The sequence below is a fragment of the Ovis canadensis genome, chromosome 13 (assembly GCF_042477335.2).
Source record: "Ovis canadensis isolate MfBH-ARS-UI-01 breed Bighorn chromosome 13, ARS-UI_OviCan_v2, whole genome shotgun sequence".
NCBI classification, from domain to species: Eukaryota; Metazoa; Chordata; class Mammalia; order Artiodactyla; family Bovidae; genus Ovis; species Ovis canadensis.
The window spans coordinates 24,822,075-24,835,733 of record NC_091257.1 but is presented as its reverse complement, the minus strand read 5'-3'; the positions used below and the strand labels follow the sequence as shown (position 1 = coordinate 24,835,733).

Genomic DNA, 13,659 nt, shown 5'->3' with positions numbered 1-13,659 from the left:
ACTCCAGCTAAGCTTGGGTAAGACATTAGCAAGTAGAAATAAACCCGATCCAAAGGCAAAGCTTGCTTTGGTGGCCTGAACGGTAAGAGAGAGATGGTCACAGTAGAGCAGAGTTTCTCAGCTTCTGCACCCTTGACATGTGTGGTCGGACATCTTTGCTGTGAGGCTGTCTCACGCATTACAGGCTGTTGAGTTCCATGCCTGACGTTGACTCTCTAGTTGCCAGTAGCATGTCCCTTCCTCTAGTTGTGAGCAACAAAAATGTCTCCAGTTGTTCTCAGAAGGGCAAATTCACCACTATTTGGGAAACCCTACAGTAAAGAAATTTGACTTTCCCTCCCAAAAAAGGGAAGGTGGTGACTTGACCCTATCTTTCAAGTTTCCAGCATGAGGATTCTTTGATCTAATCTCAAAACTGAGAATCAAGCCTTCTTATTATAAGGAAAATTAATGTCCTTAAATTCTTTGTTAGGACTTAAGAGTTCAATAAAAAAACTGACTTCCACATTCAAGATCAGAACTTGTGTTTTTATGCTTTGTTTTTTATATTCACTGAAAACTACACAAAATAAATCCTACCCACTGAAAAATCCAAACCTTTTATGTAAAGAACAAAGAGATTTCTGACTTGAATCATACAAATATTACTTGCTGTAGGCTATGAAACGACACATGTAACTATAAATTATTTGCAACTAAAGTGTGTGATAATTCCATAAGCTGCCACACCAGACTTCTAACAAATACTTCCAGAAAGAAAAAGTCATGTGTACTTCACCCGCAGAAAGACATAAAACTGTTCAAAAAAACCTCCAAAATTCCTAATGCATTTCCCTGATGGGCTCTATTTAGGGCTAAATGTGTCTCCCCAACATTCGTATTTTGAAGCCCTAACCATCTGTCCAACCAGTCCATCCTAAAGGAAATCAGTCTTGAATATTCATTGGAAGGACTGATGCTAAAGTTGAAACTCCAGTACTTATGGCCACCTGATGCGAAGAGCTGACTCATTTGAAAAGATCCTGATGCTGGGAAAGATTGAAGGTAGGAGGAGAAGGGGATGAAGGAGGATGAGATGGTTGGATGGCATCACCAACTCAATGGACATGAGTTTTGGTGGACTCTAGGAGTTGGTGATGGACAGGGAGGCCTGGCATGTTGCAGTCCATGGGGCCGCAGAGTTGGACATGACTGAGCGACTGAAATGAACTCTCTGTGACTACCTGGAGGTAGGGTTTTAAAGAAGTAATTAAATTAAAATGAATTTGCCCGGGTGGACCCTGATCCAATATGAATGATGTCCCTGTAAGAAGAGGAGATTGAGAAAAAGACACACAGAGAGAAGACCGCATGAAGACACAGGAGAGAGACAGCCATCAGCAAGCCAAGGAGAGGGGCTGAAGCGTAAACCAGCCCCTTCAGCACCCTGATTCTGAACTTCTAGTCCTCAGAGTTGTGAGAAAATAAATTTCAGTTGCTTGAGCCATCCAGTTTGTGACACTTTATTATGGCAACCTTGATAAACTGATACAGACCCTTTTCCATCTTCTTCTGTGATCCCCTTGACTTCCTAGTGACCACTTATCTATAGAAAATTGTGCCACACGACCTGGATGAGTTAGATGGAGTTTGATTTTGAAATCTATAATATGGTCCCTACTTGACTCATATTAGAGTGGTTTCATGAGGAAAAATTCATATATTAGAAGGAAGAGAAGCCTAGCAGATTTGAAAAGTGATGAGAATCAGATGAAATCAAGGAGACTTTCTCGATGCTCCAGGTGCCTCTTAGGATTTGACCCCTGCCTTCTCAGAAGACCCTCTTATTACTTGTGTGGTGACAGATACCATTCTCAGCTTTAAAATACAGCTCTGTTATTCCCTAGCTGAATGTCTCACTTTTCTGAAGTATGCATCATTTTCCATATCAAAAAAGTAGGGCCGCTATGGTGCTGACTTTCTCAGAGTTCTGAAGATTTAACTGATTTAACTATGCATCTTATGACTGACAGACAGCAATCCATAAGGTTAGCTATTATGCCTGTTAGTAGCATCAAGCAGTAGTTACGCATGTGCTGTATCTTTACTGTGATCATTTCTAGTCTAACTTCTACTGTTTTCTCATTCATTTTGCCTTAGTCTCCATTATGAAATTTAAAGACATGGGACTACAGTATCCCCAAACACAGAGATCTGGTTTAATGTAAAAATGACTTTTTCCCCTAAACTATGACAATTACTGCATTGGGAAGGGTTAAGAAGACTAGCTAGATAATCTGAAGTCAGTCCAGGGAGTATGTGCAAGTCAGAAAAATTATATTCCAATCAAAGATAGTATGGTCACGAATTAACCATAAATTCAAATTATGGACAGATAATGTATATCATCTATATTAGCAGTCACATATTCCATTAGAAGTTACTTTTATTTCATATTTCATATTTAGAATTTACAAATGGCTGATGCCTCAGCATTACAGAAATACTGAGCAATATTGGAGGATTTTGACATTTCATTTAAAAATGTACTTACTATTATAAATATGTAATAGAAATAATTTCATGAGCACAGCATGATTCAAAGCACTGATGTGAAACTGAGAATGATTTTATTATTATTTCACTCGCTCGAGTGCTAAGATGCATTTTGGATTTATTTAAAGTAGCAATTTTCAAACAATAATTTATTTGCATAGTTGTTAATACATTCTAGACTACTAAACCTGTCCCATTTTTTAAAACTTATAATATGATTTTTGGCTTTGCATCACTGGAAACACCTGCTGATGGATAGATTTGTTTTAATAGCAATGCATTATACTTACAAAATTATTTTTTTTCTCATATGTTAGAGTGAAAACAAGTTTTCATTTTCAGAGGTTTAAAAATGAATATTATGTCATTATTGCCCAATATATCAAGGAATCTGAAATTTATAAAATCTTATAAATCATGCTATGGTGTTGACAAGACATTTACAATCACATACCATAGCAAGTGGCATTTTTTACATGAATGGACATTTTCTTTTAGGAAGACTTTAAAATACAGAAATCTGCTCACTATGATTATACAGGAAATAAGCAGAGAAGATGTAACAAGGAGACTGGAACAGAAAAAAGCCATGAGACTATGGAGAGAAGAATTTATTAAATTCAACTCATATCAGCAACTACTTATTAAACAGCTATTATGTGCTTTATATTCTGGAAAATACTGAGTTGCTTGAAAAAATGAATACAAGTGAAACAAGGAGGGGAAGGAGGAGGAGGAGGAAAAAGAGAAAAAAGATCACAACCCTGATCTTCTTCATCACATGGGAGTCTCTCTGGATTGACGTTATGTTCCAGTTAGGGGGACACTAAAGTCCCCAATGAAATACACTTAGCAGGTTCACCTTTCAAGTACAACATTACAGAGGACTTCAGATCACCCAGGAGAACTTAGCCCATCTTGACCATCTGCACAGAGTGAAACATCTCCAGCATTTTCTGTAGCTATTCCGTAGCTAGGCAACTGATCCTGATCTGAGGGTGGAAGGGGCATCCTCTCTATCATGAGGCTCTGAAAGGTTGCTTAAGAGGGTGACAGGCACCAGCAGCCTTCACTCACAACTTCCCACCTGCCAGAATCACTAGTTAGATGAAAGACCACTTGAGATGGACATAAAAAAAAAAATCAAAAAAATCTTTCTGAAAGGCAGGCACCACAGTGCTCATCAGTTCAGTTCAGTCATTCAGTCGTGTCCAACTCCTTGTGACCCCATGGACTGCAGCACGCCAGGCTTCCCTGTCCATCACCATCTCCCAGAGCTTGCACAAACTCATGTCCATTGAGTCAGTGATGCCATCCAACCGTCTCATCCTCTATCATTGCTTTCTCCTCCCCAGCATCAGGGTTTGTTCCAATGAGTCAGTTCTTCACATCAGGTGGCCAAAGTATTGGAGCTACAGCATCAGTCCTTCCAATGAATATTCAGGACCGATTTCCTTTAGGATGGACTGGTTTGATCTCCTTACAGTCTAAGGGACTGTCAAGAGTCTTCTCCAACACCAAAAGCATCACTTCTTTGGCATTCAGCTTTCTTTATGATCCAACTCTCACATCTATACATAACTACTGGGAAAACCATAGCTTTGACCATATGGACCTTTGTTGGTAAAGTAATGTTTCTGCTTTTTAATATGCTGTCTAGGTTTCTTGTAGCTTTTCTTCCAAGGAGCAAGCATCTTTTAATTTCATGGCTGCAGTCACCATGTGCATAGATTTTGGAGCCCCCAAAATAAAGTCTGTCACTGTTTCCACTGTTTCCCCATCTATTTGCCATGAAGTGATGGGACCAGATGCCATGATCTTAGTCTTTAGAATGTTGAGGTTTAAGCCAGCTTTCTCACTCTCCTCTTTCACTTTCATCGAGAGGGTCATTAGTTCCTCTTTGCTTTCTGCCATCAGGCTGGTGTCACCTACCTATCTGAGGTTATTGATACTTCTCCTCACAATCTTGATTCCAGCTTGTGCTTCATCTAGCCTGGCATTTCGCATGATGTACTCTGCATTTAAGTTAAATAAGCAGGTTGACAGTATACAATCTTGACGTACACCTTTCCCAATTTGGAATCAGTCCGTTATTCCATGTCCAGTTCTAACTATTGTTTCTTGACCTGCATATAGGTTTCTCAGGAGGCAGGTAAGGTGGTCCAGTATTCCCAACCCTTTAAGGATTTTCCACAGTTTGTTGTGATCCACACAGTCAAAGGCTTTGGCATAGTCAATGAAGCAGAAGTGGATGCTTTTCTGGAATTCTCTCGCTTTTTCTGTGATCCAAAGGATGTTGGAAATTTGATCTCTGGTTCCTCTACCTTTCCAAAATGCAGTTTCAACATCTGGAAGTCCTCAGTTCACATACTGTTGAAGCCTAGCTTGGAGAATTTTGAGCATTACTTTGCTAGCGTGTGAGATGAGTGCAATCGTGCAGTAGTTTGAACATTCTTTGGTATTGCCTTTCTTTGGGATTGGAATGAAAACTGACCTTTTCCAGTCCTGTGGCCACTGCTGAGTTTTCCAAATTTGCTGGCATATTGAGTGCAGCACTTTCACCACATCATCTTTTAGGATTTGAAATAGCTTAGCTGGAATTCCATCACCTCCACTAGCTTTCTTTGTAGTGATGCTTCCTAAGGCCCACTTGATTTCACACTCCAGAATGTCTGGCTCCAGGTGAGTGATCGCACCATCGTGGTTATCTGGGTCATGAAGATCTTTTTTTTGTGTAGTTCTGTATATTCTTGCCACCTCTTCTTAATATCTTCTGCTTCTTGTTAGGTCCATACAATTTCTGTCCTTTATTGTGCCCATCTTTGCATGAAATGTTCCCTTGATAGCTCTAATTTTCTTGACGAGATCTCTAGTCTTTCCCTTTCTGACTTTTCCCTCTATTTCTTTGCACTGATCACTTAAGAAGACTTTCTTATTTCTCCTTGCTATTTTTTGGAACACTCATGGTAGTTTGAATTACCTGGGAGCTGTTCTTTACTATGGCTGAAAAAAGTGCATAGGGGATTGGGACATAGTGGAAGTATAAAAATAGCAAGATATTCACAGGCTGGAAGAGGGATAGTGGGGGTGATATTCAAATGAACCAAGTACAGTTAACGGCACATTTGATGGATGTAAATCATTTACTCAAGGTTCTTTAATAACCCTAAGGTTTCTCCTACTTTCTAAAACGTAGTGTGAAATAAGATGAGAGCCTACATTTTTCAGATTTCCCTAGAAAGGACTGCTCTCTCCACTGCAATTTGGGGTGAGAAAACTGGGGAGAAGAGGGACGGAATGCAGTAATAATCTGCATTGTGACTACAAATATTAATGGACAATTTCTAGACCTGGACGACTTAAAAGTGGGGGAAGAAATCACAGGACATGAAATTTAGGGCAAGAGAAACTACCGTTTGGTCCAGCCCCTCACTTTTGATGTGAGGGGCTGAGACTCAGGAGGTGAACCACCTTTCCCAAGACAACACAGTCACCTGGCCGGAGCAGGAGGTGTCCAGCCTGGATTTCCTGACGCCTCCTTTAGGTCTTAGCAAGGAAAACACAAGTAGTCAGATGTGACTGGTGTATGGAAACCACACTTGTAACACCGTTTAGGCGGCAAAATAAAGTATCAGAACTACAAGTGACGCCCTCACGGTTTCACCTTCCAATTTCAGAGGAAACAAACTGCTTTACTCACCTGCCGGGAAAAACTCGCCCATTTTCTTTTTGTAGATTTTGAAGTCGACCTCTAGGAAGACACAGAAGATGATCCGATCCACCTAGGAGCAAACAGCAGATACCTAAAGTGAGAGGAAATATGACAAATGCATTCCCAGAACACGGTCTTGGAACAAAAAATAAACAGGAGACCCTCTCACAGATTTTTGGTGCTATACTGCTCACTCTAAGAGAGCACTGAGTGAAGCTCACACATGTGTGTGTGTGTTTGTGAATGCACTCTCTATGCAAATAAACCCATGGGCAATTTGGTGGAAAGATGTTGTATAAATCAAATAAGAAATAATAAGTGACAATAAGCCACTTTGCAGCAAGCTATAAATAAGATCTGAGATTCCACCAGGATACCTAGACTTTTATGTTCTGTTAAACAGCCACACGAGAGGTGTACAGTGGAATGACAATAAAGTATGTCAGTAAACAGAGAGCTCTTTGTCCTACCCTTGTTAAACAAATATATTCATCAAAACTGTTAGTATTTGAACATGACCTAAAAAGCTTCACACTGTACAATTTGCATGTAGTCACTTGCTTTTAGCTTTACATACTTGGAAATGCAGCAGAAATAAACTATAATTAGTTGACAGTACATGAGGCCAATGTAACTAATCTGGTAGGTTATTACTGAATAAGGAAATGCCACTTCAGAAGTAAAATGTTTGCACAGTCCCTGTTTTCTGTTTCAAGAGCTTCTGCATGTAAGGAGTTTCTCTGAGACATACCTAGAGTAACTGGTACCAGAGAAGAGAGATGGGGTATACCTAACAGCTCACGGATATCTGATATTAAATCAGTGACTCAATTTTGTGGCTTGAAAACTAACATCCCCTTTGTTCCTTTATATTAACAAGGTACAAAAAGTTAAAAATTACTCCATCCATCAAATTGCAACTGGCAATTGAATGGAACATCAGTAGGGAACAGAAGTGGGGTGTATGTGTCACAGGACAGGAAAAAACCCAAATGGATTTCATCCACCCAATCTCTCAGCCCTCTCAGCCTGTAGGGGACAGAGTCGCATGAGCCAAGTCCCAGAGTTCCTAGGAGGAGAGCCATCTACGTGACTGGGAGGGGAGGGAGAGAATTAGGACGTGAAGAATCACCAGGGTTCCCTGATGGAGGCTCAGAGATGTGGCTTCCTGATCCCTGCACAAGGCTAGGCCCCCAACTAAGTGGACTGCCCCCTGGGTAGTCACTGGACTTTAATAGAACTGTGCATCTCCAGCCACTGTTCCCACAGGGTGGAGAGAGCAATTAGCCTTCAGAAATGGAAGGACTGGGGTACAAATAACCCTGCTTTCCTTTCCCTCTATTCACCTGAGTTTCTGCTGTCCAGTCCCGCCTACATGGCATTAACATTTTCAACAAATGTAAAAACTCACCATCAACTCACTCTCCAGGTTATGTATACATTTAGTTGAATCAATGATTAACTATCTGTACAATACTGAACGCTCACCTCCAGTTTCCCTATGGTGTGTTTATGCCCTGTTGCTAAAGATAAAAATCATAATGTTGAGCATTAAAAATGAGTTACAAAAGGATTACATGCTCTGATGCCACTATACAAAATTGTAAAACACAAATATACAAGAGTGTAGAGATTCATTCATAAGCACTAACCCCTAGAAACATATGTAGGAATATTGCATATGAACTTCAAGACAATGATGATTTCCGGAAATGGAGGGAAGGTAAAAGGACGGATTGAAGCGAAGTGAAGTGAAGTCGCTCAGTTGTGTCTGCCTCTTTGCGATCCCATGGACTGTAGCCTACCAGGCTCCTCTGTCCATGGGATTTTCCAGGGAATAGTCCTGGAGTGGATTGCCATTTCCCGACCCAGGGGTCGAACCCAGGTCTCCTGCATTGTCGACAGATGCTTAACCGTCTGAGCTACCAGGAAAGTCCAAATGATGGACTGGTAAGGCTTTAACTGAATAGTGACTATTTTATTTATATAGAAAGAAAAGAGATTCAAGAAAAAATATGGTGATGGGTAATCACTATTATCTATGGGGGTAGGTACATAGATATCATATTCTATACTCATTCTATACCTTTCTATAATATGAAATACATCATAATTAGAAGTCCTAACATTAAAAATAAGATTCTGTTACTATTCAGTCGTAAAAATGGAATAATATCATTTGCAGCATCATAGATGGACCTGGAGGTTATCATACTAAGTCAGAAAGAGGGCAAACACCATATGACATCACTTACATGTGGAATCTAAAATATGGCACAAATGAACTTATCTATGGAACAGAAACAGGCTCACAGACATAGAGAGCAGACTGTGCTGGCCAAAGGGAAGGACAGGCAGGGTAGGGATGGGGTGGGAGCTCGGGATTAGTAGATGCAAACTATTTTATTTTGAATGGATAAACAACAGAGTCCTATTGTACAGCTCGGGGAACTATATTCAATATGCTGTGATAAATCATAGTGGAAAATATGAAAAAGAATATATATATAACTGAATCACTTTCCTGTATGGCAGAAATTAACACAATATTGTAAGTCAATTATAGTTCAATAAAATAAGTTAAAAATGTAAGATTCTGTGTTAGACATACTCTACTCTTCAGCTTCAGTAAACTACTTATAATTTCCAAACACCATAATTATCTCACTTCTGTGCTTGTGATAGTTGACTTTTTTCTCCAGGCTTCAAATGATCGGATTATTTCTAAAGTCCTCTAGTTGAGATCAAAATCAAAACAAGAAAATTTGGTTCAAAGTACTTCTAAGAAGAACAAGCCAAGCCAGACAGTCTCATTTGTACTCATTTCTCATTTTTATGTTCGCAATATAAATTGTGGAATTAAAAAAAAACAAAACACTTATGTTGCATGTGTGTGTGTGGAGTACATTTGTTGGGGGGGAGGGAGGGTTGGTGGTAATGTTATTCACTGCTATTAAGTGTACTTTTAGATGCTACAGACTAAATCCAGATTTTTTTAACTATTGCATGAAATTATAATCCACCTTTTAACCCACCTTTTACGGTTTGTTACCATGGAAATGGTATGGGTCCAAATTCAGCAGCCTGATTTATTCTTTTTCTTTCTCCACAGAGAGAAGATGGATGATGAGGGAGAAGTACTTTTACTTTAAACTAATTGGGTGGCCTAGTTCTCTGCCCTTATCCTTAGGCATAACACTGAAAATATCTTGGAAGCAAGTTAAACCCAAGAATTAACCTCATTTGCCAAGTACTTGTTATATACACATATGTGCATGTATTCTCATACATATATACGCTTGGGGTTATTGCTGGATAAGAGCTCATTTAGCTGGCAAGCTCTGTGTTTATAAACTCATTATGGGTATTGGTAACCACTTGTGGCGGACTGTATTTTCCAAGATGGTGTGCAAGATACCTCACCCTTCAGGTTCCTCTTAAGATGTAATGCTGACCATCCTCTCATTGAGAGGTGGGGGTCTATATTGAATCTGGGAGTGCCTAGAACCCTTGCAGAAATGATATGTGAGTTCTGGGTCCATGTCATGAAAAGTGGTACAGTTTCTGCCTGGTTCTCTGGGATGCTCGCTCTCATACCTAATCATTGTGCCCTGAGAATCAGAGGTCCCTGGAGAATTCATGTGCAGAAGGTCTAGCCAACAGACCGAGCTGGAAGTGAGTTCTATACTCACTACAGCAGCTCTGGGGTCCCGGGCACCGAGGGGCACATGGATGAGGCAGTTTGTTCCTGTGGTTCCTCTTCGCCCCCGTGGCTCCCCCTTCGTCTTTGCTCACTTCCATTCGGCATCCAGCTGTGCTCATGACCCTCCTGCCCTGCTCACACACTCCAGGCACGGTCAGATGTGGAGGCTACAGCCTTCCACACACGTGCTCAGCACCTCCCTCTGCTGGGCCCTAGTTAGGGGCTCTTCTCTGTTCTGCCAGAGGTCATCCCCTTCTGGACACTGACTTCCTCAGTTTCTCACTGTTGAATAAGTTCTAATTCCTATAAGAAAACCCTTATTTCATATCTCTCATAAAGTTCTGCTTCCTTGTTTATATCAACTGATGTAATCTTTAAATCCTTTAGTTGGATATTATGGTGAAGAACATGACGCAGGGCAAAGAACAATAAAAAGGCTCCTTTATGAAAGGGTATAACCTGTCAAGGCTACTCAGGGTCCAGTGACTTTCTTCAGTATAGATTTTGGTTGGTCCTAGCCCATCTTCTTGGTGAACTTCCTAAAGTACGCAGGCGATATTTGGTAGTTAAAGAAAATTCTGTGCTTAAAATGATTCACATTCTTTTTTTTTTTTAAATGTACAAGTTATTAGTAAACTCAGATGGGTCCTCAGGCTAAAACATACTTGCAAATAATATAAAAAGTGACATTAACATTCTTAGGAATTGATGGCATAACTGTAGTTCTTGTTACAATCTTAAACCAGAATCTTACGAAGACTAGGGTGATGCTCACATTTGCATCGTGTAGGTCCTAACACAAAACAGGAACTTTGTAAATATTCCCAGAGTACTAGTTAAGGAAAACAGACCTGACTAAAAGGCAAGTTTATGGCAGTTGTATTTCAAGGGTACTTTAGTTCCAGAACAAAAGATGACTTCTTTTTTTGAAAAACACAAGACTTTCATTTAGGTTTGTCAGAGGACCTGAGTACAGAATTATCGAGGGGCCTGGATGTTTTACAAAAAGTAGAAAGAAGCCACACAAAGGGTGAGTCATTTATTGTTACTGATTGTCATCTTATCCAATGAAACTATGCCAAATACAAAGGTGCCTGAGCCCAGCACTGATGTTTTTATACAGGGTGCTTCTTAGTTTCATAACAGAAACAATGATGGTACCTGTAAACTATGATGTTTTAAAAATTTTAAAAACCTTTCTAAAGTGAATAAACAGTATCACATATTGGCAAGGATGTGGGTTAATAAGAACTTTCATATACTACTTTACAGTCACTTTGGAAAATTATTTGGCAGTACCTACTAAATTAGCTGAATATGTACATACCCTACAACCCAACAGCTCCACCCCTAGGCAAACACCCAGCAGAATGTATATGCTTGTTTTCAAAAGGACATATGCTGCAACACTCACAGCAGCGCTGATTTGTAGCTATCTCCAACTTGGAAGCTACTTACTGCCCACAAAGAGTAGAATGAAAAAATTAATTGTGATCTATTCATAGAAGGGGCTTCCCAGGTGGCACAAGTGGTAAAGAACCTGCCTGCCAATGCAGGGGATATAAGAGACACAGGTTCGATCCCTGGGTCAGGAAGATCCCCTGGAGGAGGGCATGGCAACCCACTCCTGTATTCTTGCCTGGAGAATCTCACAGAGGAGCCTGGTGGGCTCCAGTCCATAGGGTTGCACAGGGTCGGACACGACTGAAGTGACTTAGCACGCATGCATACAGGGGATACACAAACCGGACAGACTTGAAAATGTATAACTACACACAATAACACAAATTAAAAATATTGAATAAAAGGATCCAGAAAAAAATGGAGTTCACACTGGGTGGTTCCATTTCTATAAAGTTTAAAAATGTTAGAGAAATAGGAAGAGTCACCCATGGTGTTAAAAATTAATATAGCAAATTACTCTGGGGTGAGGGTTGCTGAAAAGGGACCTAGAGAAATGCTTGGGATCCTGGTTTTTCAATCTGGGTGCTAGTTCCATAGATGCGTTCAGTCTGTGAAAAGTCATACTCAGGATCTGTGTTCTTCTCTGAATATTATACTTCAATAAGAATTTTTTCTAAGATTGAAAGTCTTTTGTTACAGTTATCTTGGTCAACGATCAAAAATCCATTTTCACTGACTTTGAGGTCAAAAAAGTCCTTTAAAAACTGACCTTCTGAAGGCAATCTCTCTATATATTTCAACTGATGCCAACTGTAGCTCACCCATCAAGGCATAAAGGAGTGAAAATGTATTTTTTTCCACCAAGATATCCATTAATCCACAGTTGGGGGTTTTATGCCCCATAAACATGATGACATAAGTTCTATTAATCTTTCTCAGCATCACAGCCACTGCCCCTGAAGAGGGTTATGCAGCAAAGCAGGTTTGGAATATCTGTGGCTGACCTCCATTTTTCACAGCTACCAGTCCTAGGGCAGCTGACACAGCCAAGATTATCGTGGGTTCAGTGATCCTGGGAGAATGAATGGAGTCTGATGAATGCAACTTGCTTCCCCAATGACAAACGGCAAACACTCAGAGACCTAGCGTGCAGGCAAATACAGCCTTAATTGATGGAGGGGGTATCCTGTGTAAATTCAGCCTGTTGGGCAAGCAGACTGAGGTTCAGCCTTATTGACAGATAAACCAAGAGCCTCACCAGGACAGGCTTGGATATTGGGAATCTTCCTAAAACAGTGGCTGCTGCTAATAAGTGAATTAAATTACAAGGCTTAAGTGTCAACATGATATGAGGAGAGGTTTTGAGATGGATAGAAGACCAGGATAATTGGAGCTTGCTTGGGGCTTTGGGTAAGTCAAGTTTAAACAGAGTTAGAAAGGGATACAGTCACTACTGAATAAAGAACAAAACCAAGAAATGGGTACATTTCTGGGTCCTAGCCCCTTCTCTTTGATTCTGTGGAGTAAAAGGAGACCAGTCTCTCCTCACCCTTATATATTAGCTCTGGTGTCATTATATAACAGATGACCATAAACTTAGCAACTTATAAAGCAAAGTTTTATTGTCTCAGAGTTTCTGTGGGTCAAAAGTCCAGACCGTACACAGTTGGGTCCTCCACTGGGGGTCTTGGAAGCTGCGATCAGGTGTCAGCTGCCCTGCAGGTCTCACCTGAGCCCAGGGTCCACTTACAGCCTCATTCAGGTTGTTGGCAGACTCTAGTTCCCTATGGCTGTAGGACTGAGGTCCCCAATATCTTTCTACTTGTTGACTGGGGACAGTTTTAGCTTCTAGAAGTCACTGGCAATCCCTGTCATGTGGCCTTGGGAGGCAGTTCAGGATATGGATTCTTTATTCTTTCAGGCCAGCAAGAGTATGTCTCTACGACTTCCTCCATCTCCAACCTGCAGATTCTTTTTAAGAGTTTGGGCCCTCTCAGGAAACTCTCCTTTTTAATGAGCTAAAGTGATTAAATACTTTCATTACATCTTTTAAAAAGTTTCTTTTGTCTAATTCGGGGAGTGATCACCCCATCATATTTACATTTACAGAAGACAGACAGGGGCTATGGGCTTGGAGGCATCTCTGTCTCCTGTCCCCCTCAGTGAGTCACCTCTGTGTTCCAACACCAGCTGGCTGCGTTCCAACCTGGACTTGACCACTTAGCTGCTCTCTGATCCTGAGCATGCCACTACCCTTTCTAAGCCTCAGTCTCATCTCTAAAATGGAAACACTGACCTTGTGGGG

The 13,659-nt window shown here is 40.6% G+C and overlaps 1 protein-coding gene across 4 annotated transcripts in view; it reads right to left on the bottom strand.

The window, feature by feature from the left end:
- The window catches only part of MACROD2 (mono-ADP ribosylhydrolase 2), a 2,333,538-nt gene that overhangs the window by 222,222 nt on the left and 2,097,657 nt on the right, over nucleotides 1-13,659 (bottom strand). For all 4 annotated transcript variants that reach the window (XM_069547115.1, XM_069547113.1, XM_069547114.1 and 1 more), the window contains one exon: nucleotides 6,236-6,317. In XM_069547115.1, the coding sequence (XP_069403216.1) occupies nucleotides 6,236-6,317 (82 nt within the window). The remainder of the gene's footprint in view (nucleotides 1-6,235; nucleotides 6,318-13,659) is intronic.